The sequence below is a fragment of the Nerophis ophidion genome, linkage group LG26 (assembly GCF_033978795.1).
Source record: "Nerophis ophidion isolate RoL-2023_Sa linkage group LG26, RoL_Noph_v1.0, whole genome shotgun sequence".
NCBI lineage: Eukaryota > Metazoa > Chordata > Actinopteri > Syngnathiformes > Syngnathidae > Nerophis > Nerophis ophidion.
In genome coordinates this window covers 3,445,916-3,470,479 of record NC_084636.1, presented here as the reverse complement: position 1 = coordinate 3,470,479, position 24,564 = coordinate 3,445,916, and the positions used below count along the sequence as shown (strand labels likewise).

The 24,564-nt window shown below is 37.7% G+C and overlaps 1 protein-coding gene across 2 annotated transcripts in view; it reads left to right on the top strand.

Annotated features, from left to right (window-relative positions):
• The first annotated feature begins 3,881 nt into the window (after positions 1-3,881).
• Positions 3,882-24,564, top strand: part of LOC133543951 (cadherin-2-like) — a 210,927-nt gene continuing 190,244 nt past the window's right edge. For both annotated transcript variants that reach the window (XM_061888891.1, XM_061888890.1), the window contains exons 1-2: positions 3,882-4,040; positions 22,901-23,018. In XM_061888891.1, the coding sequence (XP_061744875.1) occupies positions 3,996-4,040; positions 22,901-23,018 (163 nt within the window). In that variant the 5' untranslated portion in view covers positions 3,882-3,995. The remainder of the gene's footprint in view (positions 4,041-22,900; positions 23,019-24,564) is intronic.

The window sequence follows — 24,564 nt, the reverse complement described above, 5'->3', positions numbered from 1 at the left end:
ATTAAAAAAAATTCAATTATCAATCAGATTATCAGATAAAAAGTCAAAATTATGAAGCAAAAGTCATAATTACGAAAAAAAATAAGTCAAAATAATGAGATAAGAAAATCATAATTATTAGATAAAAAGTCTAAATTAGGAGCTAAAAAGTCATGATTATGAGATAAAAATTTCAGTTAAATTCAATGTATAAAAATTTAATGTAGAAACATTTAGTACAACATTTTTTCAGTGTATAAATATTCAGTGTAAAAAAATGTGTTAAAAAACAAATTAAATATTGAAAAAATTAAAAATGTGCTGCTTTCAAAAGCAAGAATCTATGGAGATTATTTTGTGTCTTTATTATGAAAGCTTTTTTGACACCGAATTTATGTACCTGAAATTTTTTTGCATTTAAATTTTGTGAACGGAATTTTTTATTGAAAACAATTCAGTGTATAAAAACTCAGTTTGAACAAATGAGTGTTAAAAACAATCAGTGTATAAAAATTTTGTGTAAAAAGATTCAGTGTATAAACATTTAGTGTATGAAAAATTCAGTGTAAAAAATTCACTGCTTCAAAAAGCAAGACTCTATGGAGGTTAATTTGTGTCTTTATTATGAAAGCTTTTTTGATACCAAATTTATGTAACCGTACTTTTTTTGCATTTAAATTTTGTGAACTGAAGTTTTCATTGAAAAAAATTCTGTGTATGCAAATTTAGTTTGAACAAATGAGTGTTAAAAACAACCAGTGTAGAAAAATTTAGTGTGAAAAAATTCTGTGTATAAACATTTAGTGAAAAAAAAATTCAGTGCAAAAAAAGCAAGACTCTATGGACGTTAATTTGTGTCTTTATTATGAATGCTTTTTTGACACCGAATTTATGTAACTGTTTTTTTTGGTTTGAATTTTGTGAACTGAATTTATTTTACATCAAATTATGCTGACATTTTTATTGAAAAAAAAGTCTGTGTTTTAAAATTTATGGTATAAAAATTCAGTGTAAAAAAAATCTGTGTTAAAAAAAAAAATCACTGTATAAAAATTCAGTGTATAAACATTTAGTGCAAAAAAACTGTTTTAATTTTGTGAACTGAATTTCTTTTACGAAATTATGCTGACAATTTTATTGAAAAATGTTTTAACTGTTCTAAAATTTTGTGGGTAGAAATTCAGTGGAAAAAAATCACTCTGTAAAAATTCAGTGGAAAAAAAAATGTGTATAAAAATTTAGCGTAAAAAAAATTCAGTGTGGAAAATTTCAGTGTCAAAAAATCAGTTGCTTCAAAAAGCAAGACTAAGGAGGTGAATGTGTGACTTTATTACGAAAGCTTTTTTGACATCGAAATTATGTAAATGTAATTTTTTGCATTAAATTTTGTGAACTGATTTATTTTTTACATCAAGTTATGCTGACAGACAAATCAGTGTCTAAAAATTCAGTGTAAAAAAATCTGTGTATTATAATACAGTATAAAAAAATTCAGTGTATTAAAAAGCAGTGTAAAAAATTCAGGGTATGAACATTTAGTGGAAAAAAATCTCAGTGTAAAAAATTATGGAGGTTAATTTGTGTCTTTATTACGAAAGCTTTTTTGACACCGAATCTATGTAACTGATTTTTTTGCGTTTGAATTTTATGAACTGAATTTAATTTACCAAATTATGCTGACAATTTTATTTATTTTTAGTGTTAAAAAGAATCAGTCCCAAAAAATGTTGTGTAAAAAAATTCAGTGTATGAAATTTTTTTGCATTTTAAGTTTGTGAACTGAATCTCTTTTACCAAATTTTACTGACAATTTTATTGAAAAAAATCAATATTTTTAAATTTAGTGTATACAAATTCAGTGTGAAAAAAGAAATTCTGTGTAAAAAATTCAGTGCATAAACATTTATTACAAAAAAAAAAATCTGTGTAAAAAAAGTCATCCATCCATCCATTTTCTACCGCTTATTCCCTTTTGGGGTCGCGGGGGGCGCTGGCGCAGTGTTGAAAAATGTGCTGCTTCAAAAAGCAACCTTATGGAGGTTAATTTGTGTCTTTATTACCAAAGCTTTTTTGACACTGAATCTATGTAACTGATTTTTTTGCGTTTGAATTTTATGAACTGAATTTAATTTACCAAATTATGCTGACAATTTTATTGAAAAAAATATTTGTGTTTTATAATTAAGTGTAAAAAAAAAAATCAGTCCAAAAAAATGTGGTGTAAAAAAATTCAGTTTAAAAAATTCAGTGTATGAAATGTTTCTTTGCGTTTGAAGTTTGTGAACTGAATCTCTTTTACCAAATTATCCTGACAATTTTATTGAAATAAATCAATATTTTTAAATTTAGTGTATACAAATTCAGTGTAAAAAAGAAATTCTGTGTATAAAAATTCAGTGTAAAAAAAGAAAATCTGTGTATAAAAATTCAGTGTAAAAATTTTTGTGCATAAACATTTATTACAAAAAAAAAAAATCAGTGTAAAAAAAGTCAGTGTTGAAAAATGTGCTGCTTCAAAAAGGAGGTTAATTTGTGGCTTTATTAACAAAGCTTTTTTGACACCGAATCTATGTAACTGATTTTTTTGCGTTTGAATTTTATGAACTGAATTTAATTTACCAAATTATGCTGACAATTTTATTGAAAAAAATATTTGTGTTTTATAATTAAGTGTAAAAAAAAAAAATCAGTCCAAAAAAATTCAGTTTAAAAAATTCAGTATATGAAATGTTTCTTTGCGTTTTAAGTTTGTGAACTGAATCTCTTTTACCAAATTATCCTGACAATTTTATTGAAAAAAATCAATATTTTTAAATTTAGTGTATACAAATTCAGTGTAAAAAAGAAATTCTGTGTATAAAAATTCAGTGTAAAAAAAGAAATTATGTGTATAAAAATTCAGTGTAAAAAATTTTGTGCATAAACATTTATTACAAAAAAAAAAATCAGTGTAAAAAAAGTCCGTGTTGAAAAATGTGCTGCTTCAAAAAGGAGGTTAATTTGTGCCTTTATTACCAAAGCTTTTTTGACACTGAATCTATGTAACTGATTTTTTTTGCGTTTGAATTTTATGAACTGCTTGAATTTACCAAATTATCCTGACAATTTTATTGAAAAAAAATCAATATTTTTAAATTTAGTGTATACAAATTCAGTGTAAAAAAATCTGTGTAAAAAAGAAATTCTTTGTATAAAAATTAAGTGTAAAAAAAGAAATTCTGTGTATAAAAATTCAGTGTAAAAAATGAAATTCTGTGTATAAAAATTCAGTGCATAAACATTTAGTACAAAAAAAAAACAGTGTAAAAAAAGTCAGTGTTGAAAAAGGTGCTGCTTCAAAAAGGAGGTTAATTTGTGCCTTTATTACCAAAGCTTTTTTGACACCGAATCTATGTAACTGATTTTTTGGGGGTTTTAATTTTATGAACTGAATTTCTTCTACGTCAAATTACGCTGACAATTTTATTGAAATAAATTCAATGTTTCAAAATTTAGTCTATACAAAATCAGTTTAAAAATTTCCGTTTTGAAAAATTCAGTGGCCAAAAATTCGCCTTTTCAAAAAGCGAGACAAAAGCAAATGCGCATGTCCCAGAAGCAGCCAATGAGGTTTCAAGTGCGAAGTCACGTGACACGGGTGGCACCAAAACCGCATCAACAGGCAATTAACGTGGCTACTTCGGCACAAAGCGACATAATTAACATTTCAACGCGGCCCGCTGATATGTTCGAACTATAGAAACGCTTCGAATCTGCACTTTGACACAAATTAACCAAACGGGAGAAGAAATAAAGCATGCAGTGCGCGGGGTGTGCGCTAGAGGGCGACGGGGAGGCGCATGATGGCGGGAAGGAGGGAGGAGGAAGAAGAAGGAGGAGGAGGGAAGGAAGGAGGAGGCATTTTGCTGGCAGCTGAGACGGCGCAGCATCACACTCTCACAGGCGGGCTGCTGGCTCGGTCGCGGGGCTGCAGGACTTGTTTAGCGGCAAGGAGGCTCCCCCCCCAGGCGGACGTCATGCACATGTTGTGGATATGGACGCTGATGGCGGCTCGGGTGCAGGTAAGAGAGACAGAAGGATGGCTGCACTTGGGTCTGCTCGCCTTGAAAGAAGGATGGCTGCACCTGTGTCTGCTTGCTTGTCTCTTATTTATGGCTGCTGGCATCCTTTTTCTTCTTGCACGGTGGCCTGCTAGTGCCGCCGTCCCCCTTCTTCGTGCCTTCAACACTCTCCATCTTTCTCCTCGCTAATCTTCACCAAAATGAGGTTTGCTCGCCATGTAGTTGTCAGTTCATGCTGCAGTGGCCTCAACTTGCCTTCCTCCCGAGTCACACGCCAGGAAATAGTCCCCCTGCCAAGTTCGGCTTTTTTTTTTTTTTTCGGTAGCCCAGTCCAAAGGTGGCAAAGGTCACCTGTTGTTGTTGTTGTTGTTAGCTTCAGCTCAGTTAGCGTCTCTGCTAGGTTTCAAAGGCGCTAATTAAACACGAATTAACCATGGATTTTCCAACAATTGCAACAATTTTTGGGAGGATTTTTGAGATAAAGGGAAGGTGATTTACCAGAAGGGTGAAAGTGAGGTTATAACTTTTGTGTTTAATCAGTGCTTTTGAAACCTAACATTTTTAACGAAGGGCTTCACGGTGGCAGAGGGGTTAGTGCGTCTGCCTCACAATACGAAGGTCCTGCAGTCCTGGGTTCAAATCCAGGCTCGGGATCTTTCTGTGTGGAGTTTGCATGTTCTCCCCGTGAATGCGTGGGTTCCCTCCGGGTACTCCGGCTTCCTCCCACTTCCAAAGACATGCACCTGGGGATAAGTTGATTGGCAACACTAAAATTGGCCCTAGTGTGTGAATGTGAGTGTGAATGTTGTCTGTCTATTTGTGTTGGCCCTGCGATGAGGTGGCGACTTGTCCAGGGTGTACCCCGCCTTCCGCCCGATTGTAGCTGAGATAGGCGCCAGCGCCCCCCGCGACCCCGAAAGGGAATAAGCGGTAGAAAATGGATGGATGGATGGCATTTTAACGAAACTTAACCATTTGATTTTCCAACAATTGCAAAAAAAAATTTGGGGAGGATTTTTGAGATAAAGGGAAGGTGATCTACTAGGACAGTGGTTCTCAATCTTTTTTTCAGTGATGTACCCCCTGTGAGCATTTTTTTTAATTCAAGTACCCCCTAATCAGGAAAAAAAGCATTTTTGGTTGAAAAAAAGAGAAAAAGAAGTAAAATACAGCACTTTGTCATCAGTTTCTGATTTATTAAATTGTATAAAAGTGCAAAATATTGCTCATTTGTAGTGGTCTTTCTTGAACTATTTGGAAAAAATTATATACAAATAACTAAAAACTTGTTGGAAAATAAACGAGTGATTCAATTATAAATAAATATTTCTACACATAGAAGTAATCATCAACTTAAAGTGCCCTCTTTGGGGATTGTAATAGAGATCCATCAACTTCATTCTAAACATTTCTTCACAAAAAAAGAAATCTTTAACATCAATATTTATGGAACATGTCCACAAAAAATCTAGCTGTCAACACTGAATATTGCATTGTTGCATTTCTTTTCACAGTTTATGAACTTACATCCATATTCTGTTGAAGTATTATTCAATACATATATTTATAAAGGCTTTTTGCGTTGTTGCTATTTTAAGAATATTTTTAAAAAAATCTCACGTACCCCTTAGCATACCTTCAAGTACTCCCAGGGGTACGTGTACCCCCATTTGAGAACCACTGTACTAGGAGGTCGAAATTGAGGTTACATATTTTGTGAAACCTAACATTTCAACCAAACTTAACCATGGATTTTCCAACAATTGCAACAATTTTTTGGAGGATTTTTGAGATAAAGGGAAGGTGATTTACCAGGAGGTTGAAATTGAGGTTATAACTTTTGTGTTTAATCAGTGCTTTTGAAACCTAACATTTCAACAAAACTTAACCATTGATTTTCCAACAATTGCAAAAAAAAATTAGAGGATTTTTGAGATAAAGGGAAGGTGATCTACTACGACAGTGGTTCTCAATCTTTTTTTCAGTGATGTACCCCCTGTGAGCATTTTTTTAAATTCAAGTACCCCCTACTCAGAACAAAGCATTTTTGTTTGGAAATAAAGAGATAAAGAAGTAAAAAACAGCACTATGCCATCAGTTTCTGGTTTATTAAATTGTATAACAGTGCAAAATATTGCTCATTTATAGTGGTCTTTCTTTGGAAAAAAAGTAAAAACTTGTTGAAAATAAGTGATTCAATTATAAATAGATTTCTACACATAGAAGTAATCATCAACTTAAAGTGCCCTCTTTGGGGATTGTAATAGAGATCCATCTGGATTCGTCAACTTCATTCTAAACATTTCTTCACAAAAAATAAATCTTTAACATCAATATTTATGGAACATGTCCACAAAAAAATCTAGCTGTCAACACTGAATATTGCATTGTTGCATTTCTTTTCACACTTTATGAACTTACATTCATATTTTGTTGAAATATTATTTAATACATATATTTATAAAGGATTTTTGCATTGTTGCTATTTTTAGAATATTTTCAAAAAATCTCACGTACCCCTTGGCATACCTTCAAGTACCCCCAAGGGTACGCGTACCCCCATTTGAGAACCACTGTACTAGGAGGTCGAAATTGAGGTTACATATTTTGTGAAACCTAACATTTCAACCAAACTTAACCATGGATTTTCCAACAATTGCAACAATTTTTTGGAGGATTTTTTAGATAAAGGGCAGGTGATTTACCAGGTTGACATTGAGGTTAGCATTTTTTTGTTTAATCAGCACATTTGAAACCCAACATTTCAATGAAATTTAACCACGTATTTTCCAAAAATTGCAACAATTTTTTGGAGAAGTTTTGAGATAAAGGAAAGGTGATTTACCATGTTAACATTAAGGTTAAAACGTTTGTGTTAAATTAGGGCTTTTGAAACCCAACATTTTAACCAAACTTAACCATGGATTTTCCAACAATTGCAATAATTTTTCAGAGGATTTTTGAGGTAAAGGGAAGGTGATTCACGAGGTAGACGTTGAGGTTAAATGCCATCCATCCATTTTCTACCGCTTATTCCCTTTTTTGGGGTCGTGGGGGGCGCTGGCGCCTATCTCAGCTACAATCGGGCGGAAGGCGGTGTACACCCTGGACAAGTCGGCAAGTCAGGTTAAATGTTTTGTGTTTAATCGGAGCTATTAAACCCTAACATTTCAATGAAACTTAATATTGGATTTTCCAACAATTGCAACAATTTTTTTTTCGAGGATTTATGAGATAAAGGGAAGGTGATCTACCAGGAGGTCGAAATTGAGATTACATTTTTTGTGAAACCCAACATTTCAGCAAAACTTAGCTATGGATTTTTTAACAATTGCAACAGTTTTTTCGAGGATTTTTTAAATAAAGGGAAGGTGATTTACCAAGAGGTTAAATCTTTCGTGTTTAATCAACGCTTTTGAAAGCTAACATTTCAACCAAACTTAACCATGGATTTTCCAACAATTGCAATATTATTTTAGAGGATTTTTTGGATAAAAGGAAGGTGATTTACCAGGTCAACATTGAGGTTAAATGTTTTTTGTTTATTTAGCGCTTTGGAAACCCAACATTTCAACGAAATTCAACCATAGATTTTCCAACAATTGTAACAATTTTTTTGTGATAAAGGGATGGTGATTTACCGAGGTTAAATATTTTTGTGTTTAATCAGCGGTTTTGAAACCCAACATTTCAACAAAACTTAACTATGGATTTTCTAACAATTGCTAAAAAAATTTAGAGGATTTTTTTAGATAAAGGGTAGCTGATTTACCATGTTGACATTGAGGTTAATATATTTGTGTTAAATTAGTGCTTTTGAAACCCAACATTTAAAAAAAATGTAATCATGGATTTTCCAACAATTGCAATAGTTTTTTGGAGGATTTTTGAGATAAAGGCAAGGTGATTTACCAAGTTGACATTGAGGTTTACACTTTTGTGTTAAATTAGCGCTTTTGAACCCTAACATTTCACTGAAACTTAATCATGGATTTCCCGACAATTGTAACAATTTTTTCCGAGGATTTTTGAGATTAAGGGAAGGTGACTTAACAGGAGGTCGACATTGAAGTTAAGTCTTTTGTGTTTAATCAGCGCTTTTGAAACACAACATTTCAACGAAACTTAATCATGGATTTTCCAACAATTGCAGCAATTTTTTGAGGATTTTTGAGATAAAGGGAAGGTGATTTACCAGGTCGACATTGAGGTAAAACGTTTTTGTGTTTTAATCAGAGTTTTTGAAACCCAACATTTCGAGGAAACTTAATCATTGATTTTTCAACAATTACAACTATTTTTGGGGGATTTTTGAGATAAAGGGAAGGTGATTTACCGGGAGGTCGACATTGAGCTATTTTGTGCTTAATCAGCGCTTTTTACACCCAACATTTCAACGAAACTTAACCATGGATTTTCCAACAATTTTTTCGAGGATTTTTGAGATAAAGGGAAGGTGTTTTACCAGGAGGTTGAAATTGAGGTTAAATCTTTTTGGCATAGGTCAAAAAATGCTTATACCAGAACAAAACATCCACATGTGAGCTTTGTATTGATACGTTCTAAAAGGATGTTATGATCGGTGGTATTCATAAGTATTTATTTAGCTGTTGTGCAACAATTTTTTTGAAGATTTTTGAGATAAAGGGGAGGTGTTTTAACCTCAGGTCGAAATGGAGGTTAAATCTTTTGGGCAGAGGATGAATAACCGCTGTAGGTAAAAAAAAGGATAACATCAGAACAAAACAATCACATCTGAGCTTTGTATTGATACGTTCTAAAAGAATGCTATGATCGACTGTATTAATTGTTAACTGTTGTGTAACAATTTTTTGGAGGATTTCTGAGATTAAGGGAAGAGGTCAAAATTGAGGTTAAATCTTTTGGGCAGAGGATGAATAACCGCTGTAGGTAAAAAAAAACAACGATAATATCAGAACAAAACATCCACATTTGAGCTTTATATTGATACGTTCTAAAATAATGTTATGATCGACGGTATTCATAAGTATTAATTTTTAGCTGTTGTGCAACAATTTTTTGGACAATTTTTGTGATAAAGGGAAGGTGATTTACCAGGAGGTCGAAATTGAGGTTAAATATTTTGGGCAGACGATGAATAACTGCTGTAAGTAAAAAAAATGCTAATATCAGTAGAAACATCCACATCTGAGCTTTGTATTGATACGTTCTAAAATAATGGTATGATCAACGGTATTCGTTAGTACAAATTTTTAGCTGTTGTGCCACAATTTTTGGGACAATTTTTGAGATAAAGGGAAGGTGATTTACCAGGATGTCGAAATTGAGGTTAAATATTTTGAATAACCGCTGTAGCTCAAAAAATGCTTATACCAGTACAAAACATCCACATCTGAGCTTTGTATCGATACGTTCTCGAAGAATGTTATGATCGACGGTATCGAAAGCAGTGCTCGGATCAAGTAGCAGCAACATGGATGACTAGGGGTGTAACGGTACACAAAAATTTCGGTTCGGTACATACTTCGGTTTAGAGGTCACGGTTCGGTTCATTTTCGGTACAGTAAGAAAACAACAAAATATTAATTTTTGGGTTATTTGTTTACCAAATTTGTAAACAATGGCTTTATTCTTTTGACATTGGGAACACTATAATAATTCTGCCCACGTTAATCCACATTAAACTGCCTCAAGTTGTTGCTTTTATTAAATGAATGACAAAACCTTTCTTCTACATATAAACAGTGCAACATTAAACAGTTTCCATTGAAACTGTTTAATGTTAACATCATGCTTAATTTATTACAGCATTTGGGAAGCCTGTAGTTGACTTTTATTATGTAAATGTTGTATTTTTATCAACATTTGATAGCAGGGACCCTGCTATTCAAAACTAGGCTGCTACATTATTAATGATTCATGTAACTATAGCTGTAAAATACTACAATTGCAATAGGACAGACTATTCATCCCTAAACACAATAGAATTCAATGGAATAACAGACAGACAGGGCTTTGCTGCCCCTAACACACACACACATGCACACACACACAGCAAAATGAGCTAATGTTACGCTAAAAGCTAACTAGCCTTCATCTCAAGCCTATACTGTGAGCGAGCTGAGCTGCAGTTTAAGTTTCTAGTAGGTCAACGGGCTCATAGCGATGTTTGTAATAGTTGTGACTGGGAAGTGTTTAGTATAATTTGGGTAGAATGCACTCCTCCCCTGCTAAACGAATATCTCTGCTCGATGCTGAAGGATTGACTACATCGCTCTGAAGTCTGAATACGCACTGCTGATTGGCTTTGTATGTAACCAATCAGATGGTTGTGTGGGCGGGACAATGAGGCAGAGAAAGAGGCAGAAAGCAGAGCAGCTTGTGAAGACTTCTGCTTCCGAACTCGTTCGATAGGCCCGCGTGCCGAACCGAAACCCCCGTACTGAAACGGTTCGATACAAATACACATACCGTTACACCCTTATGGATGACGCATCAGATCATTAGTAACTTTTGCGAGGGTGTGCAACCATTTTTTCGAGGATTTTTGAGATAAAGGGAAGGTGGTTTACAAGGAAGTCAGCGTCCACAATAGATCTTTTGGGCAGAGACTGAATAACCGCTGTCGGTCACTTTATGCTAACATCAGAACCAAACATCCACATCTTAGCGTGGTATTGTACATAACAAAGCAAGTTACATCATTGTTATTTTTATATATGATTTTATTCACTTTCTCGTAATTTTTTTGCCTCTTTAAAGCAGTTTGAACTGCTTTGCTTAATATAACACCCTCGGCATATGGCATTTCCTGCTATTATTAATATATAGTGCTAACTAAAACATTTTTAAGGGCGTTGGCACACTTAAAACCATATCTTGAAAATCATCAAAGACCAGTAAGACGCGCATTTTGTTTTTTCAGGTCCCACTTTGGAGGGAATCGGTTAAGCTAAAAATAGGGATGCACCGAAATGAAAATGTGTGGCCGAAGCCGAAGCCGAATAAAATTTAAACGCTTGGCCGAAGGCCGAATACCGAATAATGAATGCAGTTTTTCACAATTTTTTTTATATTGCATAAATAGCCTAGAATTAATATTTAGACATGATTTTCAAATAAAGTATTTCTTTATTGAATATTGAAACGTTTTTAATATTTCAGTAGCCTTTGCAGATGATGTGGTCCTGATGGCTTCATCTGACCGGGATCTTCAGCTCTCGCTGGATCGGTTTGCAGCCGAGTGTGAAGCGACCGGAATGAGAATCAGCACCTCCAAGTCCGAGTCCATGGTTCTCGCCCGGAAAAGGGTGGAGGGCCATCTCCGGGTTGGGGAGGAGACCCTGCCCCAAGTGGAGGAGTTCAAGTACCTAGGAGTCTTGTTCACGAGTGGGGGAAGAGTGGATCGTGAGATCGACAGGCGGATCGGTGCGGCGTCTTCAGTAATGCGGACGTTGTACCGATCCGTTGTGGTGAAGAAGGAGCTGAGCCGGAAGGCAAAGCTCTCAATTTACCGGTCGATCTACGTTCCCATCCTCACCTATGGTCATGAGCTTTGGGTCATGACCGAAAGGATAAGATCACGGGTACAAGCGGCCCAAATGAGTTTGGGTCTCTCCCTTAGAGATAGGGTGAGAAGCTCTACCATCCGGGAGGAACTCAAAGTAAAGCCGCTGCTCCTCCACATGGAGAGGAGCCAGATGAGGTGGTTCGGGCATCTGGTCAGGATGCCACCCGAACGCCTCCCTAGGGAGGTGTTTAGGGCACGTCCAACCGGTAGGAGGCCACGGGGAAGACCCAGGACACGTTGGGAAGACTATGTCTCCCGGCTGGCCTGGGAACGCCTCGGGATCCCCCGGGAAGAGCTAGACGAAGTGGCTGGGGAGAGGGAAGTCTGGGTTTCCCTGCTTAGGCTGTTGCCCCCGCGACCCGACCTCGGATAAGCGGAAGATGATGAATGGATGGATGGATAGCCTTTGCTTTTAAAAAAAGCACAAAGTTTTTCATTTATATTAGGCCTTCAAACAAAACATGCATTCCAAAAAAAAATAAAGTGCATTAAAGTGGATAAACCCACAACAAATGAATTATTGTCCTTTTGGCAAAAGTCTGCTTAGCCACAGTAGATATGCTAATAATGTAAACAGAAGGCTTAAGTAAATGTCAATTAAGTGTGTGCTTGTAACCTCATACACTTATACAGGTAGCCTACACAACAGGCTAATAATGTAAACAGAGGCCCCACTAAATCTCAATAAGTGTGTGCTTGTAACCTCATACACTTATACAGGTACACAACATTGTAACCTCATACACTTATACAGGTACACAACATTGTAACCTCATACACTTATACAGGTACACAACATTGTAACCTCATACACTTATACAGGTACACAACATTGTAACCTCATACACTTATACAGGTACACAACATTGTAACCTCATACACTTATACAGGTACACAACATTGTAACCTCATACACTTATACAGGTACACAACATTGTAACCTCATACACTTATACAGGTACACAACATATCCCAACGTCACTGCACGTTGGTTGATTGCGTCACCGCGTCAAAAAATTGCGTCACACGCCACTATTCGGCCTTGTTTTTAACTCATTCCACCGAAGGCCGAATGTGGCTTTTTTTTGCTATATTCGGCCGAATATATTCGGTTACCGATTAATCGGTGCATCCCTAGCTAAAAACATTTTCATAGTTTTGTGTGTAATGTTGTAATCCGGGATGTGTTTATTTTGGCTTAAAAATACGTTGCGGGCCAATAAAAATCAAGCTGAGGGCCAAAAAAAAGGCACACCTTAGAGACAATGAGTTATTTTTCTCCATATTGAGGCAAGACTTTTATTTTTAGTTCTTAATTATCATAAATCGTTGCAGATTTGATCTCAGCCCATTTTATTAATTGATGTTGACAATCAGGTGATTGCATGCCGAATACTGATGCCACATACATGCATGCATACGGGGTTTATGTCGCTCAAATGAGTAAATATGATCATGTTCTCAATAGTCTATCACTTAATTGGTGTCACCATGCTGAGATGATTGTCCTGCCAAGTAAGAATTATTCATTAGAAATCAAATATTTCCTTAACTGGAGCATCAAAAAACCTTTTTATAATACAGATTTTAACATGAAATATAACCAACATAGTCACTTTACAGTAAAGAGGCGGGGCTTGACGATGCTTGAGCCTGAGCCAATCAGTGACCGCGATACTAAACGGTGTCATCTCATGGCCAAAGCTACTGCAGTATTGATAAGAATACAAATATGTCGACAGAAAAATCGAATCACAGCCAGATCATAAGTTTTGTTTACCCTGTTAAAAATCAATAAAAAATATGGTTTTATTTATTGTTATTATTTGAATTCAGGAATTAATTTTAAATTAAAGCTGCAAGCAGCAATGGACGGTACCGACTTTTACTTGTGTTTCTTGCCTTTACCCATTCAACATATCTTTACCTGCACGTTACCTACCTTCTCTGCATCCTGGGGTCACCCATACACGCTGGTGCTTCCTGCCATCACCCAGACAACATATCTTTACCTGCACATTACCTGCCGTTTCTGTATCCTGGTGTCAAACTGGTGCCTTCTTCTTTCACCCAGACAACATATCTTTACCTGCACATTACCTGCCTTTTCTGTATCCTGGTGTCAAACTGGTGCCTTCTTCTTTCACCCAGACAACATATCTTTACCTGCACATTACCTGCCTTTTCTGTATCCTGGTGTCAAACTGGTGCCTTCTTCTTTCACCCAGTCAACATATCTTTACCCGCACACTACCTACCTTCTCTGCATTGTGTGGTCACGCTGGTGCTTCCTGCTTTTAAGCGGCCATCTTGAGACGGCAGCAGTGGTTCTTTGAAGGCTCGTAAAATCAAAACCGAAGCAGTTAGATAAAATCATTGCGCAACTCTTAATCAGAAGAGTTCAATCTCTTTCCTGTGCGAGTTTGAAGCCGACACAACAAACGCGCTCAGAGGAGATAATGTTTGAAAAAAGGTGATTGGTTTTTACAAAACTTTTGTTTTGAAGGGGTAATTGCCAACTTTCTGTTGATTTTTGCTGAAGGATGTCAACTAATCTAAGTGAGACCTACATAGAGGTTTTTGTTACATGTCTCTACGACATTCCTACTGGAAGTTACAAGCTGTTTTTTTCTGTGTTTTCTTCCCAAGAGCTGTTTTGTCAGTGTTTTATTCCTAGGGGGCGCTAAAGCGCATTTTTGAGTTTTGAGGTTTGATTTTTTTATTAGATCGCAATTTTCACCAGTCCTTATGTGTGTGTCGAGTTTGGTGAGTTTTGAAGCATTTTTAAGGGGGTCAAATTACAGCTCAAAGAGGCAAAAATTACATTTTTTAGGAAACTTTTGTTTTGAAGGGGTTTTTGCCAACTTCCTGTTGATTTTTGCTGAAGGATGTCAACTAATGAAATCTAGGTCTAAGTCAGACCTACATAGAGGTTTTTGTTTCATGCCTTTACGACATTCCTACCGGAAGTTACAAACAGTTTTGTCAAATTACAGCTCAAAGAGGCAAAAATGACATTTTTTAGGATACTTTTGTTTTTAAGGGGTTTTTGCCAACTTACTGTTGATTTTTGCTGAAGGATGTCAACTAATGAAATGTAGGTCTAAGTGAGACCTACATAGAGGTTTTTGTTTCATGTCTCTACGACATTCCTACCGGACGTTACAAGCAATTTTTTTCTGCGTTTTCTTCCCAAGAGCAGTTTTGTCAGTGTTTTATTCCTAGGGGGCGCTAGAGCGCAATTTTGAGTTTGTTTTTTTATTGGATCCCAATTTTCACCAGTCCTGATGTGTGTGTCGAGTTTGGTGAGTTTTGAAGCATTTTAAGGGAGTCAAATTACAGCTCAAAGAGGTAAAAAAGACATATTTTAGGAAACTTTTGTTTTGAAGGGGTTTTGCCAACTTCCTGTTGATTTTTGCTGGAGGTAGTCATAGTATGAAATCTAGGTCTAGTAGTGCCATTAAAACACAGTAGCGAAGTAGGCCCAGGTAATCATTAAAAACAAGGCGGAGGTTTCGTTTAGCAAGTACATTGTAACATTACGCGCAGTTTTGAACAGTAACACTGTGTTTGCTGCAGCTGATCGGGCGCTAACAGAAAATGAGATCTAATCCGGCTCCGCTAAATCTTGGGTTTTAAAGTTTTTGGGTTAAGTGGAAGCAAAATCCCCCCCCCCCCCCCCCCCCCCCCCAGTACCACGTTAATCACCACACACCCTGGCCCGCCGTCCGCCATTAGCATGCTAACAGGCCACAACAGATGCTCCCCCCAAGGGTGGGATTCCATCCATCCATCCATTTTCTGCCGCTTATTCCCTTTTGGGGTCGCGGGGGGCGCCGGCGCCTATCTCAGCTACAATCGGGCGGAAGGCGGCGTACACCCTGGACAAGTCGCCACCTCATCGCAGGGCCAACACAGATAGACAACATTCACACACTAGGGACCATTTAGTGTTGCCAATCAACCTATCCCCAGGTGCATGTCTTTGGAGGTGGGAGGGGCCTATCCCCAGGTGCATGTCTATGGAGGTGGGAGGGGCCTATCCCCAGGTGCATGTCGATGGAGGTGGTAGGGGCCTATCCCCAGGTGCATGTCTTTGGAGGTGGGAGGGGCCTATCCCCAGGTGCATGTTTATGGAGGTGGGAGGGGCCTATCCCCAGGTGCATGTCTATGGAGGTGGGAGGGGCCTATCCCCAGGTGCATGTCTATGCAGTTAAATTTGACGTTGAGACAACAGCAGACACAAAAGTACACGCAGTAATTAATTATCGTCACAATTAATTGACCTGATTGCGTGCCGCTTGTCACGGCGGCTAATTGCTATTAATAACGCTCGGGACGGGAACCGGGCGTCCGCAGCACCAGCGCGCTCGTTGCCTCCCCGATGTTGCTTCGTCAGCGGGATTGCGGAGGAAGAAAAATAACCAACTTCTGCATAAGTCGTCTTTTTCCGATTTGTAGAGGGAACAGCGGAAAAATTGAATAATAATAATATCATTATTATTTCTCCATTTTATTTAGTCAAATTTTATTTGACACAAAATGAGAATAGAAATACTGAATAGTGGATTTAAAATAATAGTGTGAGAGTCCAGTCCATAGTGGATCTAACATAATAGTGTGAGAGTCCAGTCCATAGTGGATCTAACATAATAGTGAGAGAGTCCAGTCCATAGTGGATCTAACATAATAGTGTGAGAGTCCAGTCCATAGTGGATCTAACATAATAGTGAGAGTCCAGTCCATAGTGGATCTAACATAATAGTGTGAGAGTCCAGTCCATAGTGGATCTAACATAATAGTGTGAGAGTCCAGTCCATAGTGGATCTAACATAATAGTGAGAGTCCAGTCCATATTGGATCTAACATAATAGTGAGAGTCCAGTCCATAGTGGATCTAACGTAATAGTGTGAGAGTCCAGTCCATAGTGGATCTAACATAATAGTGAGAGTCCAGTCCATATTGGATCTAACATAATAGTGAGAGTCCAGTCCATATTGGATCTAACATAATAGTGTGAGAGTCCAGTCCATAGTGGATCTAACATAATAGTGTGAGAGTCCAGTCCATAGTGGATCTAACGTAATAGTGAGAGTCCAGTCCATAGTGGATCCAACATAATAGTGAGAGTCCAGTCCATAGTGGATCTAACATAATAGTGTGAGAGTCCAGTCCATAGTGGATCCAACATAATAGTGAGAGTCCAGTCCATAGTGGATCTAACATAATAGTGAGAGTCCAGTCCATAGTGGATCTAACATAATAGTGAGAGTCCAGTCCATAGTGGATCTAACATAATAGTGTGAGAGTCCAGTCCATAGTGGATTTAACATAATAGTGTGAGAGTCCAGTCCATAGTGGATCTAACACAATAGTGAGAGTTCAGTCCATAGTGGATCTTACATAATAGTGTGAGAGTCCAGTCCATAGTGGATCTAACAAAATAGTGAGAGTTCAGTCCATAGTGGATCTTACATAATAGTGTGACAGTCCAGTCCATAGTGGATCTAACATAATAGTGAGAGTCCAGTCCATAGTGGATGTAACATAATAGTGAGAGAGTCCAGTCCATAGTGGATCTAACATAATAGTGAGAGTCCAGTCTATAGTGGATCTAACATAATAGTGTGAGAGTCCAGTCCATAGTGGATCTAACATGATAGTGTGAGAGTACAGTCCATAGTGGATCTAACATAATAGTGTGAGAGTCCAGTCCATAGTGGATCTAACATAATAGTGTGAGAGTTCAGTCCATAGTGGATCTAACATAATAGTGAGAGTCCAGTCCATAGTGGATCTAACATAATAGTGTGAGAGTTCAGTCCATAGTGGATCTAACATAATAGTGTGAGTCCAGTCCATAGTGGATCTAACATAATAGTGAGAGAGTCCAGTCCATAGTGGATCTAACATAATAGTGTGACAGTCCAGTCCATAGTGGATCTAACATAATAGTGAGAGTCCAGTCCATAGTGGATGTAACATAATAGTGAGAGAGTCCAGTCCATAGTGGATCTAACATAATAGTGAGAGTCCAGTCTATAGTGGATCTAACATAATAGTGTGAGAGTCCAGTCCATAGTGGATCTAACATAATAGTGTGAGAGTCCAGTCCATAGTGGATCTAACATGATAGTGTGAGAGTACAGTCCATAGTGGATCTAACACAATAGTGAGAGTTCAGTCCATAGTGGATCTAACATAATAGTGTGAGAGTCCAGTCCATAGTGGATCTAACATAATAGTGTGAGAGTCCAGTCCATAGTGGATCTAACATAATAGTGTGAGAGTCCAGTCCATAGTGGATCTAACATAATAGTGTGAGAGTCCAGTCCATAGTGGATCTAACATAATAGTGTGAGAGTCCAGTCCATAGTGGATCTAACATAATAGTGTGAGAGTCCAGTCCATAGTGTATCTAACATAATAGTGTGAGAGTCCAGTCCATAGTGGATCTAACATAATAGTGAGAGTCCAGTCCATAGTGGATTTAACACAATAGTGGGAGTCTAGTCCATAGTGGATCTAACATAATAGTGGGAGTCCAGTCCATAGTGGATCTAACATAATAGTGTGGGAGTCCAGTCCATAGTGGATCTAACGTAATAGTGAGAGTCTAGTCCATAGTGGATCTAACATAATAGTGGGAGTCCAGTCCATAGTGGATCTAACATAATAGTGTGAGAGTCCAGTCCATAGTGGATCTAACATAATAGTGGGAGTCCAGTCCATAGTGGATCTAACATAATAGTGTGGGAGTCCAGTCCATAGTGGATCTAACGTAATAGTGAGAGTCTAGTCCATAGTGGATCTAACATAATAGTGGGAGTCCAGTCCATAGTGGATCTAACATAATAGTGTGAGTCCAGTCCATAGTGGATCTAACATAATAGTGAGAGAGTCCAGTCCATAGTGGATCTAACATAATAGTGTGAGAGTACAGTCCATAGTGGATCTAACATAATAGTGTGAGAGTCCAGTCCATAGTGGATCTAACATAATAATGAGAGTCCAGTCCATAGTGGATCTAACATAATAGTGTGAGAGTCCAGTCCATAGTGGATTTAACATAATAGTGTGAGAGTCCAGTCCATAGTGGATCTAACATGATAGTGTGAGAGTACAGTCCATAGTGGATCTAACACAATAGTGAGAGTTCAGTCCATAGTGGATCTAACATAATAGTGTGAGAGTCCAGTCCATAGTGGATCTAACATAATAGTGTGAGAGTCCAGTCCATAGTGGATCTAACATAATAGTGTGAGAGTCCAGTCCATAGTGGATCTAACATAATAGTGTGAGAGTCCAGTCCATAGTGGATCTAACATAATAGTGTGAGAGTCCAGTCCATAGTGGATCTAACATAATAGTGTGAGAGTCCAGTCCATAGTGGATCTAACATAATAGTGTGAGAGTCCAGTCCATAGTGGATCTAACATAATAGTGAGAGTCCAGTCCATAGTGGATTTAACACAATAGTGGGAGTCTAGTCCATAGTGGATCTAACATAATAGTGTGAGAGTCCAGTCCATAGTGGATCTAACGTAATAGTGAGAGTCTAGTCCATAGTGGATCTAACATAATAGTGGGAGTCCAGTCCATAGTGGATCTAACATAATAGTGTGAGAGTCCAGTCCATAGTGGATCCAACATAATAGTGTGAGTCCAGTCCATAGTGGATCTAACATAATAGTGAGAGAGTCCAGTCCATAGTGGATCTAACATAATAGTGTGAGAGTACAGTCCATAGTGGATCTAACATAATAGTGTGAGAGTCCAGTCCATAGTGGATCTAACATAATAGTGAGAGTCCAGTCCATAGTGGATCTAACATAATAGTGTGAGAGTCCAGTCCATAGTGGATTTAACATAATAGTGTGAGAGTCCAGTCCATAGTGGATCTAACATATTAGTGTGAGAGTCCAGTCCATAGTGGATTTAACATAATAGTGAGAGTCCAGTCCATAGTGGATCTAACATAATAGTGAGAGTCCAGTCCATAGTGGATCTAACATAATAATGAGAGTCCAGTCCATAGTGGATCTAACATAATAGTGTGAGAGTCCAGTCCATAGTGGATCTAACATAATAATGAGAGTCCAGTCCATAGTGGAGCTAATATAATAGTTAGAGTCTAGTCCATAGTGGATCTAACATAATAGTGAGAGTCCAGTCCATAGTGGATCTAACATAATAGTGGGAGTCCAGTCCATAGTGGATCTAACATAATAGTGTGAGAGTCCAGTCCAGGAGACCATCCCGAGTGGAGACAGTTCAGCAGCGCAGAATAGAAAACGCTCTATAGCCCGCAGACTTTTTTTGGGCTCTGGCAATCACTAATAGGCTGGAGTCCTTTGAAGGCAGATTTCTTGCCGGGACATATGGTACAATACAATCGGCAAGATAGGATGGAGCTAGACCGTGTAGTATTTTATACATAAGTAGTAAAACCTTAAAGTCAAATCTTAAGTGCACAGGAAGCCAGTGCAGGTGAGCCAGTATAGAAATAAATAATTATAAAATTCAAATTACAAAATTGATTATTTTTTTAGATTGTACCTAATGTCATGACTGGTTTTATTGACTATTTTATTGATTATGGGACAAGCAGTAGAACATGGATGGATGGTACTTTTTCGTCACTTATGTGTATATTTTAGGACATTGGGTCTTTGTTTTATTTTTGCAAAAATAAAACACACACATCAGTCTGGCATGCTTTCCCAACTTATTAGGCAGCCAAACCAGAAAAATCTAAATTGCGCGCAAGCGCCCCCTAGGAAGGAAAGACAAACAGACTGCTTGTAACTTCCGTTAGGAATGTCGTACAGACATAAAACAAAAACTGTCACGTAGGTCTAACCTAGACCTAGATTTCATAATTTTACCTTCTAGGGCAAAAATCAACAAAAATTTTGAAAAAACCCTTCAAAGCTAAATTTTCGCAAAAAATGCTATTTTTGCCTCTTTGAGCTGCAATTTGACCCCCTTAAAATGCTTCAAAACTCACCAAACTTGGCACACACATCAGGACTGGCAGAAATTGCGATCTAATGAAAAAAAAAGAAAAAAAAAACTCCAAATTGCGCTCTTGTGCCATTTTTGATCAAACACAGCAAAAAATGCTTCCAGGAAGAGAACACAGACAAAACTGCTTGTAACTTCCGGTGGGAATGCCGGAAAGACATGAAACAAAAACTTCTATGTAGGTCTCACTTAGACCTACATTTAGATAATTGACATCCTTCGGCAAAAATCAACAAGAAGTTAAAAATTACCCCTTCAAAATAAAAGTTTTGTAAAAACCCGTCACCTTTTTCAAACGTAAACTCCTCGGAGTGCATTTGTCGTTTCGGCTTCAAACTCGCACAGGAGAGAGATTGAACCCTTTTGATTAAAACTATCCAACAAAGTTTTGATTACTGCTCCGGTTTTGATTTTACGCGCCTTCAAAGAACCCCTGCGCAAAGTTTCCTGAAAAATGTCATTTTTGCCTCTTTGAGCTGTAGTTTGACCCCCTTAAAATGCTTCAAAGTGCAAGTTAAAGCTCTACTATGCAAAGCGAAAGCCATTTATCAACAACATCCAGAAACGCTGATCTGTAATTTGACCCCCTTAACATGCTTCAAAACTCACCAAATTTTACACATACATCAGGACTGGCGAAAATTGCCATCTAATAAAAAACCAAACCCCAAAAGTCAAAATTGCGCTCCAGCGCCCACTAGGAAAAAACCCAGACAAAATTGCTTGTAACTTCTGTTAGGAATGTCGTAGAGACATGAAACAAAGACCTCTATGTAGGTCTGACTTAGACTAGGGCTTGGCAGCGGCCAAAGGCGGACCCGACCAACGCTGCTTGCAGCTTTAATTTTAAATTGCCTTTCAAATGTGTATTCTTGCTCTTGGGTTTTGTCAAATAAATTTCCCTCCAAAATGCGACTTATACTCCAGTGCGACGTATGTATGTTTTTTTCCTTCTTTATTATGCATTTTCGGCTGGAGCGACTTATACTCCCAAAAATACGGTTTATTGATCTTTTTTTATATTTGGTATGAACTTTATTATTTAAACTCAAAGTTATTGTTTTTTTTTATGGTTCTTTGTTGTTGCTATTTTTTGTATTACAACATATCCTTATTTGATCATCTTTTACTGCATTGTAATCTTTTGTTTTGTGATTGCGTGATGTTTTTTTGCCTGGACCCCAGGAAGAATAGTCTCCACTGCGGTGTAGACTAATGGGGATCCTTAATGAACTAAACTACCGTATTTCCTTGAATTGCCGCCAGGGCGCTAATTATTTTAAAACCTCTTCTCACTCCGGCACTTACCAAAGGAATGCAGTAAATTTAGTTCTGCGCTTATAAATTTGAGTGTGATGTAAGGATACCATCATGAAAAGCACATTTAATTAAAAGAAAACGTTATTATGGTCTTACCTTTACTTATAAATGAAGTCCATGCGCAGCTCCTTCTGATCAAAAGCATCGATAACTTGTTTATATAAGTCTTCCTTATCTTTCTTCACTTTTAAAAGTCTCGATGGAGATCTTCCTTTATTACCTCCTGCTTCGATTGAAAGTCCAGTTTAGAAAACTGTTTTATTTTAGATATGTAATCCTCCATGTTAAAAGTGCAAGCGAGAGGGAAAAAATAAACGATCGCTGCTTGTTGTCACTTCTTCTGCAGCCGAGTAGTCGCAAGAAGGATCACTAGCGCCGTGGTAGAGGGCGGGAGTCATTTAATGACTCATATTTGACACACGCAGCTACGGTATATTAATAAAACATAGCTGCCTACTGTTCTTTTTAGCATATTCAATAGCTCGGACCTTAAATCCTACTGAATAGCTCTTAATCTTCTTCCCTTTATGCGATTTCAAATGATTGAAATCAGCCTCCTCCATTTTGAAAATGATGACAGGTTAAGTGTCACTCGTGACGTGACGTGTTTGACCCGGCGGAAATTCTAGGCATGCGCTAATAAAAATAATATTTTGCGAAACGACTTTGACCCGGCGCATACTATATACCCGGCGGCAATTCAAGGGAATACGGTAAATACTGTCTTTATAGTCCAGCCGGTTAATATGTTTTTTGGGGGGGGTAAATTGAGGGGATTATTATGATGCGTTCAAGCGTCTTATGGTGTGAGGGAAGAAGCTTTTAGGGAACCTGGAGGTTCTGCTACGGAGGCTGCGGAATCTATTTCTAGAGTCCGTATTGCCATAACCATATTATTTCAGAGTTGAACTATCCAAACCCCGCCCCCCCAACATGCCTCTGACCGTCTTCTCTCTGCAGGTGCTGGTCCTGGGCCAGGACAATCAGGGCGGGCCGCCATGCGTGAGGGGCTTCTCGCGGGAGGAATACGTCATGGAGACGCAGCGAGAGCTGGCAGAGGGACAGGCCGTCGTCAACGGTCAGTGTGCGCACACACACACACACACACACACACACACACACACACACACACACACACACACACACACACACACACAGACTGACTTAGAGCAGTAATAATCCCCTGCTGTTGGTTGGGGGGTTGTTTAAGAGTCCTGCTGATATTTGAACCATAATGGAGATTGAAGTGGGGGGGTCGACCTTTGCAAAGACTGAGAGTGGGGCAGGATTAGTGTCGTCCACTCAGCCCACACGGTCTGTCTGGGACTGTAAACACGTCTGCTCTACTTCCATGGCTCATGCTTGTGCAAAATGTCTTCTGTTATTATGCAGAAAGTGCGAGAGGTAATGTCGGCCACACTTGGTGGACGTCTGGTTGATTGATTGAAGTTGTTGTCCTGCGCCAAGACTGCGGTGCTACTCAGGACGCGGGGTTGTACACGAGTGTAGTATCGCTGTACTGATGAGTCAAACACGGTACTATACTCTGTTTGAAAAGTACCCGGTTCGCCCATGTTTTGTTTTTTCAAATGCATGACATTGCTGGTTTTACGAGCGGAGCAGCATGTTTGGCAGCGCACACACGCAGAGTACTTGTACTGTGTTTATATTATTACTTTAAACTATATTATTTTTTTTTTACATTTTTATTATTTATTTATTTAATTATTTATTTTTTTATATTTTATTTTATTTTTTTATATTTTTTTATTTATTATTATTTATCTATTTATATTGATTTATTATTTATATTTAATTTTTTTATCCTGTAAGCGCTATACCAAATTAAATGTATTATTATTATTATTATTTATTATTATTATTATTATTATTATTATTATTACTTACAAGCAGACACAGCGTGTAGACAGAAAAAGGAGAATGGACGCATTTTGGTGTAAAAAGTAAAGATAAAGGTGAAGTTATAACACTGAAACACCCTCAGGAAGAGCTGCTTTAAGACATGGCTAGCTAGCTGGCGGCTAACGTCCATCCACAGTGTTTTAGCTACTTCTACATGACTAATCGAGCAATGCTCGGATTATCTTCTAAACCTTACTGCCAGGGAATTGAACCAGCAACTTGAGGGTTGCAGGTAATGTACTGGTGTGGTTGTAGGATGTATCATACTGTACTGGTGTGGTTGTAGAATGTATCATACTGTACTGGTGTGGTTGTAGAATGTATCATACTGTACTGGTGTGGTTGTAGAATGTATCATATTGTACTGGTGTGGTTGTAGGATGTATCATACTGTACTGGTGTGGTTGTAGGATGTATCATACTGTACTGGTGTGGTTGTAGGATGTATTCTACTGTACTGGTTTGGTTGTAGGATGTATCATACTGTACTGGTGTGGTTGTAGGATGTATCATACTGTACTGGTGTGGTTGTAGGATGTATCATACTGTACTGGTGTGGTTGTAGGATGTATTCTACTGTACTGGTTTGGTTGTAGGATGTATCATACTGTACTGGTGTGGTTGTAGGATGTATCATACTGTACTGGTGTGGTTGTAGAATGTATCATATTGTACTGGTGTGGTTGTAGGATGTATCATAC